This window comes from Abrus precatorius, unplaced genomic scaffold, assembly GCF_003935025.1.
Source record: "Abrus precatorius isolate BTA unplaced genomic scaffold, Abrus_2018 Scaffold5, whole genome shotgun sequence".
NCBI classification, from domain to species: Eukaryota; Viridiplantae; Streptophyta; class Magnoliopsida; order Fabales; family Fabaceae; genus Abrus; species Abrus precatorius.
This window is the reverse complement of record NW_020874395.1, coordinates 15,829,941-15,844,266: the sequence shown is the minus strand read 5'-3', so window position 1 is coordinate 15,844,266 and position 14,326 is coordinate 15,829,941. Positions and strand designations below refer to the sequence as shown.

General features: G+C 30.3%; 1 protein-coding gene across 1 annotated transcript; it reads right to left on the bottom strand.

Moving 5' to 3' along the window:
- Nucleotides 1-6,059: 6,059 nt before the first annotated feature.
- LOC113867888 (indole-3-pyruvate monooxygenase YUCCA2-like) lies at nt 6,060-8,774 on the bottom strand. Its single transcript, XM_027503395.1, has 4 exons — nt 8,082-8,774; nt 6,941-7,189; nt 6,628-6,750; nt 6,060-6,402 (listed from the first exon to the last, which is right to left on the bottom strand). The coding sequence occupies exons 1-4, from the start codon at nt 8,772-8,774 to the stop codon at nt 6,190-6,192; spliced, it is 1,278 nt and encodes a 425-aa protein (XP_027359196.1). The 3' UTR covers nt 6,060-6,189.
- Between the last annotated feature and the right edge of the window lie 5,552 nt (nt 8,775-14,326).

Here is a 14,326-nt window from a genome sequence, read left to right as displayed (position 1 = left end):
ATCCGTGGAATAGGGCTTTGGGCATGAGAGGATCGAAGGGAGAGGCGCCCTTCCCCTAGTCATACAATCTCCAATCCTACAACTCTATATTAGAAATTTTAAGTCTCTAAAAAACATAAAAAATTAAAAAATTACACCGATTAAAAGTTAGAGTATCGTACTAGGAATACAATGATGCAAAAATCTTTCAAATGAATGCTCCAATCACTCGTAAAGGCCAAAACACTGAGCTCCTAGAGAAAGAGAGAGAGAGAGGGGCGAGAGAGAGAGAGTTATGAAAAAATGAGGAAAGGGAAGGGAGAGGCGCCGTTTTATGGGTTTCAGTCATTACAGACGGGAAAATCCGTCTGTAAAGGGTTTAATGAAACGGTGCGTTTCAGGTGGTAAATTACAGATGAATTTTTCCGTCTGTAAATTTGTCAAATCCATTTACATACTAAAAAATTCGTCTGTAATTTGCCACCTGAAAGGTCGGTTAAAAACATCCATATTTACAGACGGATAAATCCGTTTGTAACTCTCGCCATAAAATTCCCTCCTATTTTTGAATTATAGACGGAAAAATCTATCTGTAATTCCTGTCTATACGATTTCGCACCAAATGGCGGGTAAACTACAGACAGATTTTACAAACGGATTTTAATCCGTCTGTAATACAGACATATTTTTCAAAAAATAATAATAATAAAAAATCCACAAATTTGTCTGTAAATCCGTCTGTAAATAGCACTTTTCTAATAGTGAATTGTCATGCAAAAATTATAATATAAAAAATTAATATTTATATATAACAGTTCCGTACAAGATAATTACATATTTTGTAGCTTAATGATTAAGATCATAAGCAAGGTATGTGAGACATATATATTTGCAATTAGCATGCTTTTGATGATGCCATCTAATAGTTCTACGTGCACCTCTCTTCACCCATAAATAGTTTGGGAAATAGCAACAATACTATAGTGTAATAACGCAAAGTCACCGTCAATGATCATGTATTCCTTCATCAAAACTAATGGCAAATGGTCCTGAAGAAAGATATAGAACACCAAATCATATGGTTATTACAATAAATTTCTTTTGGACCACGTACATTAAAGAGACTAAATAAACATATATAAAATGTATGGTCTAGATTGATGAGCATGTGCACCAACACCATGCGTAAACCTGCATTGCACAGTATGAAAGATGAGCTGGGGTTAATTTTCTATGGTGTCACGTGCGATTTGGACCATGTACAAATCTTTCGACCCTAAGGTCGTCGTAATTGACGGTTTGGGCTCTTGTTCCTGCTAATAACTGCACAAACTTGATCACTAGTCACTAATTCCTAAACCTTAAAAATTGATGAGAGAGTGGGTTGCGATCAACAAGTACGGATACTTGTCTTGTCTTATATATATGTAAGACAAATAGTATCAATAAAAGATCAATGGTAATATTTTATTACTTGTACCATTTTTTATAATAAATTGATTCTTTCTTTTAGTTTAAGACTTACATTTCACGTTGCACTATAGTCTTGTTATATTCTATGATTTTTATTTATTTTTTTATAATATGCGGTGTCCTAATAATCATAGAGAAATAGTTAGTAGATACTCACTAGCAAGGGATGTTTTGTATCTAGAAAGATAAAAGAATAGAAGAAAAAAAAATGATAGATATATATACTAAATAATTTAAAATAATGAAAAAAAAATGTTAAATAAGTATTGATACTATTACCATGTCTAAATGTATTAAGGTAGTAATTATATGCTGCATGAAAGTCTCTTATTATATATGTATTTACAAAGATGTAATCTTTTGATTGAATTATTGACATGGTTGGAACTAAGACAAAATGTACATTATATAATCAATTTCATTAATTATCCATTAAAGTTAACTTTCACATGGCTTTAAACAAAATTCGAACATAGATGCAAAGCACACTTTTAAGTTTGAAATCTAAATCATTGACTTGGTTATATAACATAAAATAACTAAATGCATTCAATGTGTCTTGTATGCTTGTTTCTTCAAAAGCATGAATTTTCAAAATCAATCCAAAAATTATTTTTGACCCAAAAGTGTATAGTATAATCACCTCATCAACCCAAGTAATGGTTGTCTCAATCTCTAACCATCCCACTTGCATTATAATCACTGCATTATCATTATCACAATCATACTTCTTTGAATAAGTAGAATAGGACACAATAAAATTAAATTTAATATCCTCTTGCTATTTCTTCTTCATATTATATACATATATCCCTTTCTTTAATCATAAGAAAGTTTAAGGCGTTAGATCGAAGTTGGTTGTCAATTTAAAAGTCTATATGCTACCAAGCTATGCAAATTAAATGTTATATATATATATATATATATATATATAATTTTATTTTTAACTAATAAAATATGATAAATATATTCTATACTCTTATTATATCATTCTCTTTGTGTAATTCTTTTAGAGAAAAATTAAGTTAAAAATAGACATGATAAAATGATATATCTAGTTTATTATTTAAATATGCATAAAAAGTAAAAAGTTATATAGTATTGTCATATTTTATTTTTTATTTAACAGTCAATTTTTTATTTTATCGTATCCACCAAATAGGTTATAAAATTAAATATATCTATTCTTAAAATATCTTAACCTAACTTAATATCAAAGCGAATATGGTATTTCTAAAATTTTTCCTAGAACAGGGATGTTCATGTAAGTTTTGAACTTCTACCCTACAACTATAGTTCACCTATATGAACGTTTTCACCTATCCTATCGATCCCAATGTCCAAAATTATGTAAAAATATAAATTAAACTTTAGCTATAAATAAATTTGTTACTTAAACATTCTTCATTTTACAAAATTGCCATAAACTCTTAACGGGCCCCAACTCCTTAATCTATTTCCTCATTCGTATGCTCCTTGATCTTTCTTAGCTTTATTGTCAATACAATTACATAGCTAGACTATACTCTCGCCTTGATCACCTCTTCACCATCGATAATCCATAGCCCTTCTAGTTTGAGTATCCCGTCTATTCAAAATATATATATAAAAAAATCTTTTCTTTTTAAAATGCAATGCTTTTGTTATCAACTTCATTAAGAACTTTGACCGAAAGCCACTAGAAATGGTGATGAGAGGCATCAAATTAGCCACTAAACAAATATAGGATGCTAAGATCAAGAACAATGGAGGCACGAAGTAGAGGGTGCTCAACCTGTGGGATTTGTGGTGGTGGCTGTAATTTCACAGTTCCAGAAATGTTGTGCCTAATGGTGTTAAAGCACGGTGGTTCAATTGGACTTCATAAGATGGTTCTCAATTTGGATTTGTGATTTTCATGGTATAGAAGAGCAAGACGGATTCGTGTTTGTTTGAGTTTTGGTAATTCCTATCTCTATAGAGCTTTTAGGAATTGCAGAAGAAGGTGGTTTATAAGAAAAAGTAGATCTTGATCTTTAAATTTGTAATCCTCTCCATAATGTTCGTGCTTTTCAAATTTTCTAAGTTCTTATGAGGACGTTTTCATCACTATTGGATATTATAATTAACAAGCGATTCCTTTTATATATAAGTTAAGTATACGAGGAGAAATAAATTATGCCCTCTTTTCCTTATTTGATAATTATGTATTTATTTTATTTTTAAATTTACATTCAATATATTTACAAACCAAAAAAATCAATTTTAATTTTTTTAACATATTAATTTAAGTATGATATTTTTATCGATTGAATTCTTTTATAACATTTATAAATACTTTTTAATTTTATATCAATAATAAAATATTTCATAATTTATATTGTTTTCCTTACATTTTTTGTAGTTTATCATATGATATAAGAAGGAAGAAAATGTAAATAATTTAAACTTTTGGCTGAAATAAAATCTTATATATATGTGAATTTGTTTGTAAAATATAATGAAAAATTAAACAGTGTTAATATTCAAATTAAAAATGTCAATAGTCCTACCCAGAGACAGCCCTACTAAATATGTTAGTGGGAGTCAATCCATAAAAACCAAAAGAAACACGCTAGTGGGGGAGGGGAAACGCGCTCAAATCCAAAAAGAGAAGAGATGGATGCATTATCTTGAGGAATCATTGCTCATATGTTGGCTCTTTTCTTTGCTTTGATAGCATATAAACATAATATTTATTCTTTTATGATGAATATAGAAATCAACAATATGGGATGATAGGTTGCAAAGGAAGATTAAGATGGGAAAAAAATTAAGGGGTTGTTAAGGATGAAACTAAGAAATTTCATGGGTCAGTCAATAATTAGTAGGAACACTTTTAGGTCCCATCTTGGATTGTACCACTAGAAAAGGAAACCCTTGATGCTGATAGTATGTTATGTTTGTGTGTGTATATGCAGTGAAGGTTGCAAGGTTGAACTTACCTTAGTGGTGAGTACTCGTCTTCTTCATTCAAAGCTCAATATTCCATTTGTATAAGCCCACCAACTCTTACTCGGTCGGAATATATTAATACCGCAACTAACTATCTCCTTTATAGCTATATTTGTCATTTTCGATGAAAATCCAAATCATTTGAGGTTTATCTCTTTTTAAGCAATACTTTGCCCGAGCTGTAGGCACTTGCTCTCATGTTGTAGTCCAAAAACAATGATTTATAGGCACTTGTTTCTGTCGAAAAACAATGATATAATTAAACGCACTTGTGTATAGTTAGCATCTATTGACTTGCACAGCATGCTTCTAATATTTTTTTTTTTTTAAGAATAATAACGAATACTCAAAACTAGCTAGTTAGTTACAGAGGAAGTGAATTACTTTACATGCAATGAAAAATTTAAATATTAGAGTCATCGACTTTACCTAATCACTAATTAGTTTACTAATTATATCATATACGCCCAACAAATATAATCTAGCTCATAAAATATTCAAAAATCTCATGAATGCCAAGGATTTACAGCATAAACATCAAATGCATATTTCGATTTACACTAACGTGAGCTGAATAATCCTTGCAATATAATTATATTTATAAAATTTTATATATTTAGTAAGTAATTAATATAATCAAAATTAACATTAAATATGCTTTAAAAATAAACAAAATAAGAAAAACTTGTAATTTCAACTGCCCTTCTGAATTATATTTCCTTTTCCTTTGACTTCAAAGTTTAAGCACAAAGTATAAAAGTCGACTCTGGATTCATCTTTCAACCTTCAACTAGTTTCATGCATTTATTAATAGATGGATCTATCCTATCCAACCCGCACAAGTGTTGGGATTGGCAGAGATCAATCAAATTAAACCATGGTAGACATTTTGTGGACTTTGAATAGCAATTGTGGTCCGTTTTCCTGATATCGATGGAAAAAGGCCTGGCAATGAAGATAACGATTAAAGTAATTCATCTTACATGTAAAATATTGTAAAAAAAAAGTAACATGCATATTGTATAGATAATCAGAGGGCCACTTTCATCTTCATGGGAACTGGGACCTTTCCATAGTCTAATGGACTTTTCTTTTGATGCTATTGGATTTTTCTCTTTTTTGAGTGCCCTTTTCCAATGTTTTCCATCAGATTAAGATTTTTTTATGGTCCCATACTCCTACCTAATTACTTGCTAGAGATATATATAATACAAATCAGAGAACATGAAATTCTCTCTTAAATTAGAAAACAAGGCCATGCCAAATCAATAGATACATTACATAATCTCTATACGGAAGTCTCGGATGATATAAAATTAGTTTATAAGCATCAATCAGCAGTACTTAAAAAAAAAGCACTAAGAAACTATATTGTCCCCTTTTCTCAAAAAAATTAACTAGCTAGCTAGGTAGATATGAAAATGTACAGGATATACAAATGACAATAATCAACTAATTAATTTCAACCCAAACCAAACTAAAAATACACATCAAATCCTTAAAGTCGGTCATCAACCCAATCCCTAGTTTTCGTGAAAATTGATTTAAGGGAATCACACATTCTATACATATATATGGGGCTCACTTTTTAGTTTTTTCCCTTTTCTTTCTCAAGCTCCTTTTCTCCTTTTGAGGATGCTGTACTCAAATGGTAGAGAGATTGTTGGTACACAACATTGTGTCAAATTAAAGGCACCACCAAGAGGCCAGGCCATCCTCTTTTTCTAATCCTAATTTTTTTTTTTTTTTGCATCTTTTCCCACATCACGCAAGTGGACAAGGGAACTGCAAAACATGCGTGGCCTCAACAGCTTTCCAGCTAAGTTCAATATCTTCAGCAATCCTCTTTGCATCAATTGATGCACCAAGCAGACCACGTTTAGTGAAACCCACGGCATAGAGTCCATTTTCACCCTTCCATCCATTTGGGAATGGTTTTCGGGGCAACCCATCTTTCTCACTAAACATGTCAGTGCCCTGATCATGGTAAATTTCAAGCCCAATCAATATAGTAATATATAAATATTCCATTAATATTATAAATGATGAAAATAAGATAATTTTTTAAAAAAATAGTGCTTTTGAACAACTTTTGTGTGGTATAAACTAATTTCCAGATCTTTTAATTCAAAATAAAATTGGATCAAGTATTACTTAAATATTAAAACTGTCAAAATTAGTACAAAGAATTAAAGAAAGTACCTTTAACCAAGAGGGTACATTGCTTTTGTAACCAGTCGCTAGAATGATGGCACCAAAGTTATCTACTTTTCCATCAACAAACTCCACGGCATTGTGTGCTACTCGTTTAATTCCCCGGCAAACCTGTACACATAATTGGACAAGATCTAATGTTGGAAACAATGAAACATAATTTATTTTCTAATTTTTCTTTTAAACAAAACCTTGGAGGAAAAGACAAATTTTGTTGATTAAGACAAGGAAACAAGATACGTATGATGAAAACTCTTTTAGACTTGATTGGAGGTAGTGTTAGAGAGAATATTGTTGTTACCTTAATTTTTCCATTTTTGATCTGAGCTAGTGTCCCAACATCCAAAACAGGTGTCTTGCCGTACAAATTCTTGAGTTCTAGAGGCCCAAGTTTGGGACGACGAAGGCCAAATTGTGCTGTGTCTCCAAGCATGAGATGTGACATTAGAATTAAAAGTTGATCCACAAAACGTATTGGGAACCACTTAAGCAAGCACATGGATAATCCAAAAGTCGATTTCCCAAACATTTGCTGTGGCAAGATATGCACCTGCAGCATTGAAAAGCAAAAGATCGCATTTAAGATATAATAAAGTGACAAAAAAAAGTGCTGCTTAAGAAACTTTTTAGGAAATTGTAGACAAATGAAGACTAATGACTATCATCTTTTCATGCTTCCAGTTATGCCTGTAAATACTGACAGACAGTGATTCTGTGCAGAGAAAAGATTGATCTTCAACTCGAAGGTCTTATTATTCTAAGATTTTGGGATGCTGACCTTGTTTGCGCATGCAAACGGGTTCCAATGAAGTGAGAGAGAACAGTGACACAAACTCATTGAGGGTTCTAGTTAATAGCAAATATAGTATGGTATGTTAGGAGACTCTGTTCACTCTCCAGTTTCCAGCTTTGTCAAAAGACTATGGTTCTTACATCAGTTGGCCCATCAGAATTGACCATAAAAGCACTATGTAGATTTGGATGGGAACATATATATATATATACACACACACACACATTAGTTTTTCTATTCTATATATATACTTTCCTATATTGCACCTTAAACTAAGATTAATTATTAACTGAATTTCTGGAGAATTAGTAACAAGTATATATCAACTGAAAGTACATAAAATTCATCATACTTTATATGTATGAGCATCCCAATTATGTTACTGACAGAAACAAATTAAAATATATATAAACTTATATTTAACACAAAAATTATAATTAGTAGTAACATTAAAATAACATTGATTTGTCCTCAATTAAATGTTAATCAAAACATATTATTAACATGATGCATATGAGCTGAAGTGCATGTTTGGCTTTAGTTTATTCTGAAGAAATAAATAAATCAATTTTTTGTCATTTTTTGAGAAAGCTTTTATATATGTAAACAAAATAACTTGTATACCCAAACACATGCTTAGTCTACTCACCGTATCTCTAACCACTAGGGATGGGCGAGCATTATGGTTGCAGAGATCCAAACAAACCTCCATGCCTGAGTTCCCACATCCCACCACCAAAACATTCATCCCAGAAAACCTTTTTCCACTCGTGTACTTGCTAGTATGTACAATAGGCCCTTTAAATTCTTTAATCCCTTCAATTTGAGGCTCTACTTCCTCAGCATTCTCTCCAGTAGCTACTATAAGCCATTGGCAAACATATTCTGTTGTCTCCTCTTTTTTAGGCGCTTCACTCTTCACCCTCCAACGCTTACTTACATGATCATATTCAGCACTGACCACAGTCTTTCCAAAAGCTGGTTTTATATCAAAGTGATCAGCATAAACCTCAAGGTAGGCCAAAAATTGCTGTTTGGTTGGATATAAAGGAAAGTTTTTGGGAAATGGCATGAGAGGTAGCTCACAGAATTGCTTTGGAAGATGAAGCCTAAGGCGATCATAAGTCTTTAACTGCCACAATGAAGCTAAACAGTCTTCTCTTTCAAGGATGAGGCTTGGGATACCTTTCTGTTTAAGGCAAGCAGCTGCAGCTAGCCCTGAGGGACCAGCACCCACTATAACTGGTCCCGGAAACTTTATAGGACTTGCCATTTTATCCATCTTCATCTGGTGATAACAATCATGGACACTTTTGCATTCTAGTTCCTTCAAGTAGTCCATGAACAGCTAGCCAAGAAAAAAAATTTCTTGAGGGAGGTAAGAATAAGATTATTTCAAGAATTTGAAGATGTTGATCAAGTTATGCAAAAGTGAAACCATGAAAGAAACCGGATGGCTTCACTTTTGAGATGATGAGATGATCATGGATGGTTTGATCTTAAGAATACATCAGAGATATATATGTGTATATATGGAACATTTGAATATCTCGGTTTTGGAAATAGGGTATGTATTATGAAGTTCTAATTTGCTTCAGCAAAGTGAGGGTGAGTTTGAACTTTGGTTTTGTTTCAATGGAGGAGAAAGCGGGAAGCAAGAGAGTCTCAGGAGCAACTCTAGCTACTTATGGACAGCAAGAAAGTTGGGGAGTAAAGGTTGTTATTCACAAGGGATTTATATGAAATGTCAGAAGTGCTAGCTCATCGTGTTAAAGGGGTTTGGTTATGTAGGGCATCTTATGTTGGTAATAACTAACATTAACCATCAACAACCTTTCATCCACCCCAAAAATAAAAAATAAAAAGAAATTCGCAAGGGTGTGAGAGCAAATATTCTCCAGCTATAAGACAAGTATAGCCACTCAGATCCTATATTGATGGTTGTAGAATAGTACTTTCATCTAAATACATAAACAGCAGGCATGACATGTAGAAGGCCAGTCAATTCAAAGTATGATTTTTTGGGATTGGGATACTGCACCCTAGATTTAGACAAAATTTCACATTTTTCTTAAGGGAAAATGTGGTGACTTAAGTAAAAATACAAAATAATGTGACAGGACGGTGCAATTACAGGATTAAATCTAAATCTGATTTTTTGTAGTTGGGTCCATAAACAGTTATAGACCGCTTGATTCAAAGGCTCTCACTGCTATATTCATGATGTTTGTTCAAAGACACCAAAGGGGACATTGAGTGGGATCATTGGACATTAGCAAATCCGAAATGTTTTGTGAAGAGTAACGATATACATAATAAACCACCATAAAAGGTTTTGCAACTTTTTTTTTCTTCTTTTATTATTATTTTTTATAAAATTAGTATTTTTTTCCTTTAACTTTTAAAAATATTTTAAGCAAATCATTTTTTATTAAAAATATTAATTATATTAATATTTTATATCTTTTTCTGCTACATATACTATTTATTATTTTTTTCCTCATATTTCTGTGCATTATTTATTAGATTTTTTGTTTTAACTTTTTTCCTCAATTCTTTTCCTTTATCTTTCTCTTCAATCTCTTCTCTTCTTTCTTTTTTCTTTATCTTTAAAACTCTACACAGTAAGGGATTATGGAGGTCACCCTAAAATGTCAAGGCAATTTAAAAGGGAGAATTTATTATTCTTGCCATATAAGAGGCATTGTTGTTGATTTAGAAGAGAATTCATGTGATGCAACATTTGAGATGACGGAGAAGAAGGAAGAGTACAGAAGAGGAGGAGTACAGCTGCAATAGAAGCAACTGAATAGGGACGAAATTAGTGATATTGAAAGAGCATGTTGAGGAAATGAGGGAAGAGAACGAAAAAGATGAAGAAGAAGAAAAACAAAATTGATACTAAAAATATATAAAAGAAGACGGTAAACAATACATACACAATACGCAACAAACAAAAGATAAAAAAAAATTAACACAGAATTAACGTTTTTAATAGAAAATCACATTTTAAAATATTTTTAATAATTAGAGAATTAAAATAAATTAAAACAAAGTTGAAAGAAAAAAATTAAAATTAAGTCTTAAGTTAGACGAAAAAAATATTAATACTGAAAAGGAAGATACCCCATGTTATTTACACTTTTTAAGTGCAGATGTAATACAAATAAATATAATAAAAGTTATAAATATTTAAAACATTGTTCAAGTAATAAAGTTCTTACTTGTATAAACAATAACAACTAAATCTTTGTATTTTAGGTGGGTTATTATATCGATATTATAATATCTTATTATCAATCATATATAATAACAAATTATGAACCTCTAAATTCTTCTTCAATATTTTTTTTATCTTCCTTTATCTTTAATGACTTAGTTGCTCTTCATTTGATTTACTTTCTTTAATAGAGCTTTTATAATTTTTTTCACATATATTTAAATCATTTGAAACAAAATTTTATCGTCTTTTTTATAATACTTTTCTTAATATATTCATTTATAATCCTGGTCTAATATTTACAAAACCACAATAGCAGAAAAACCTTGAGAAAAAAGTTGCCCTATAATATTTTTGCTCAATTATAAAATGTTATTTCCTTTTGAAAGCAATAGTAAAAAAATCCTTTTGGAAATTAGCATGCCAACGTCACTCAATTTCTTGATCCATCGTTGTCATCATTCACTATATCTCGTACTCATTCATCTTGCTGTCCGTTGATAACTTAGTATGCACAATTTCGTAACCCTAATAAAATGCATGATTTAGAGGTTAGTGTTTGGAAAATGTTCTATTAACATTCAAAATAGACTATAAAAATTGTCTCTGTTAATTTTGACGGAAAGTATTCTTGAAATATGTATATATGAAAATATAAAAAATACATATATATATATAATATTAAAAATGGTACTAATTTTTAAATGTTTAAATTCCAAAATTATTAGTATTTAAATTAAATTAGAGAAATGTTAGTAAAACACTTTTTTAACATATTTTTAAACATCCTAATTATTGACTAAAATTTAGTGAAAATTTTAAAAAGTTTGAAATAATATCTAATTTTCATTGAAGAGGGTCGCAACTCTAGAACTTGGTTTGAGAAATTTTATTTATTTATTTTTGCTAATATAATTTGAGAATGTTAAACACTACAAGATAGTGTAGTTATATAAATTAATATTAATTTAAAAACTTTAGTTTGGTCGAATTTTATTTTAAGCGAGTTATCTAACATATTTTTAATTTATTGGAATTTGAAATCTTAGCATGTTTATTTATCAACTTTCTATTTTATACCAAAATTACTTTTTACTAAAATTATTTTTTAATTTAAGAAATTGCTAAACATCTTACACTTCAAAATTGATTCTCCTTTTACTTAAATAGCTAGTTTTTATTAGTTATTAAACATCCTGTATTAGCTACAGAGAAATATTGAGATACTACGGTGCTAATGGATTCGTAAAAGCCTGAATCCTGTGAGCATATATGTTCTATTGATACTTTGATTCCTTTAGTTCTGAAAAAATTGATTTTGAATTCGAGTCTAACACATATAATTAATTTCATTAAATATTTAAAAGTTTATTGTTTATATTGATTTTATTTGATTCAAATCACGTGGACTCTTATAAAAATACGTATGATTTAGAAGATAAAAAAGTAGTAATATTTATCTAAAGAGCCAACATGGTTGATGAATCCATTGGATCGTTCTCTTTCATATTTCTATATTTGTATGTCTCTCAATTGCATTTTTATTGAAAAAATCTTGCATCAAAGGAAAATTTCTTAGCCATTTCAAGGACTTATTGGTGCGATGTAAAATGAGAATCAAACTCCATCAGTGCCAAATCATCACACGAAGTTTTCAATTAATGGAACCATCCAAATGTGCCCTTAATCTTATGGGAATTATAATTTACCATCTTATAATATTCTGTAACTTTATATTTAGACAGAAATTAATTAAGGTATCCCAGTTCTTCCATGAACTCCCTTTTCAGGCGTGCACACACAAAAGCCTTTTGATGATCATTTCCTTTGTTTATATATATAAAGTCACTGTTGATACCTAATTTAATAGTTAAATTTTTAATTCTAATGTTAGAACTCTTTAACTCATCTTAATTTAAAAAAAAAAACTTATATATTACAACATTTGAGCCAATCAACTCTTTTTGTTTTCATTGTTTTTTTTGCTTCAACCGATCATAAGATATGTAAATCAATTTTAAATATTTATTCATGCATACTTACTTTTTTAAGAGGATTGATTTCAAATATATGAAGCAAAACAAATTTACGAGAAATATTAGCAACTTACTTTTTATTATTAACTAAAATTTATTGTATATTATAAAAAATATGTGAATAATATTTTTAATTTAATAATTCTCATTAATACATTTAAGTTTTTTAATAAAATTTAACTAATAAAGAAAAATATATTAAAAAATCTATTGATTAACGTGTTTCTAATATCCCTCCATCTCACGTTAACATTAATATCTACCTCTGGCCCCTCAAAGATACATGCATGTTTTTCTCTGCAGTCCAGCTTTGAGGCAATGGGGCTTGTTGGCTACCAATTTTCCATTGAAAGGAGCTTTGATTGGATGTTTCACGATATGTTACATGGTCAACTATATGAGTATGTTAGAGACATATAGTATAGCATGAATTGTCATACAAGTAATTACTACTTATGGAACATGTTATGATGAAGAGATTTTAGGCCATTGTTGGTGGATATCATCACGTTTGAGTCTGACAAAGGGATCTAGGTAGAGAGGAAGCATGGGTCCTTCTGATCCTTAGATCAAGCATATTCCTTTCCTCCTGTACAAAAATCAATAAGAATCCCTTTGGCTTTGCTATAACATAATGCCATCTTCTATGTAATGCAATTTCAAAAACCGTTTTTGTAGTTTCATTCTACCATGAGCACATTCGTTTTAAGCATATTCAAACTTTTAGAAAAGAATTAAAGCTTGTAGCATGCATGGTTCTGTGCAAATACCCAGAAGAGTTAATATCCACGTAGCAGGTTAGAATGCAATTGAAAAAACCATGGTTACTACATTTTACTCATCATCTTGCAAGAAGATCTTGTTATCTCTCGTACATAATCTTTTTATGTTTCTTTTTCTAAACAACAAAAAGTATTCCATGCATCAAAAAGAAAAACGCTAAACTAAATTAAACTTCCTTAACAAGAGAGATGTATAATTGCCATTCCAATTAGGCTATGACCCTGTTCGAATTAATAAATATTTTCTATATTATGGCCATATTTCCGTGAAGTGATTGCTAGTTAATTGCAGTGAAAATAAAGCTTCTTTATATATATATATATATATATATATATATATATATATATATATATATATAATATCATATATACTAAATAAACAGAAACCAAAAGTTAATACGGTGGTGTACCAACTTGATCTTATGACAATATAATATAATTTCATAAGAATAGGACTATTTACGGCCTTTTGTCGGCTAAAATAATTAGGGCATTTTTTTCAGTCAACTACAGAACAGCTAGGAATATCGCTTTAGGTTAAAGGAGAACATTATATTATTAACAAGCACATGTAAACAATGTTAAAAGTTATAATCAAAGAATTCCATTTTTGTTATTCTCAACCATTTGCGTCAACTGAATTAGAAGGCATGCACGGGTATGAACACGTCTGAGCCACCATCTTATTATAATATGCCGCACAAATGAAAAGGCTATGCATCTACTTGAGGTTTTAAAAGCTAGAAAGAACCCTTTATTTTCTCTGGTAAAAGATTAAGGCATTTGATGTATCCATGTGTGTCAGAACCCCTATTTGGCGTTTATTTAATTGTCACTAAATAAGCATAAATGTTTT

Excerpts from the sequence above, each read along its gene's own strand:
- LOC113867888 (XM_027503395.1), bottom strand. The coding sequence starts at position 8,774 with ATGGACTACTTGAAGGAACTAGAATGCAAAAGTGTCCATGATTGTTAT. Across the intron at positions 7,190-8,081 it reads CCCTAGTGGTTAGAGATACG|GTGCATATCTTGCCACAGCA; the intron begins GTGAGTAGACTA and ends TCAATGCTGCAG. Across the intron at positions 6,751-6,940 it reads TCAAAAATGGAAAAATTAAG|GTTTGCCGGGGAATTAAACG; the intron begins GTAACAACAATA and ends TTATGTGTACAG.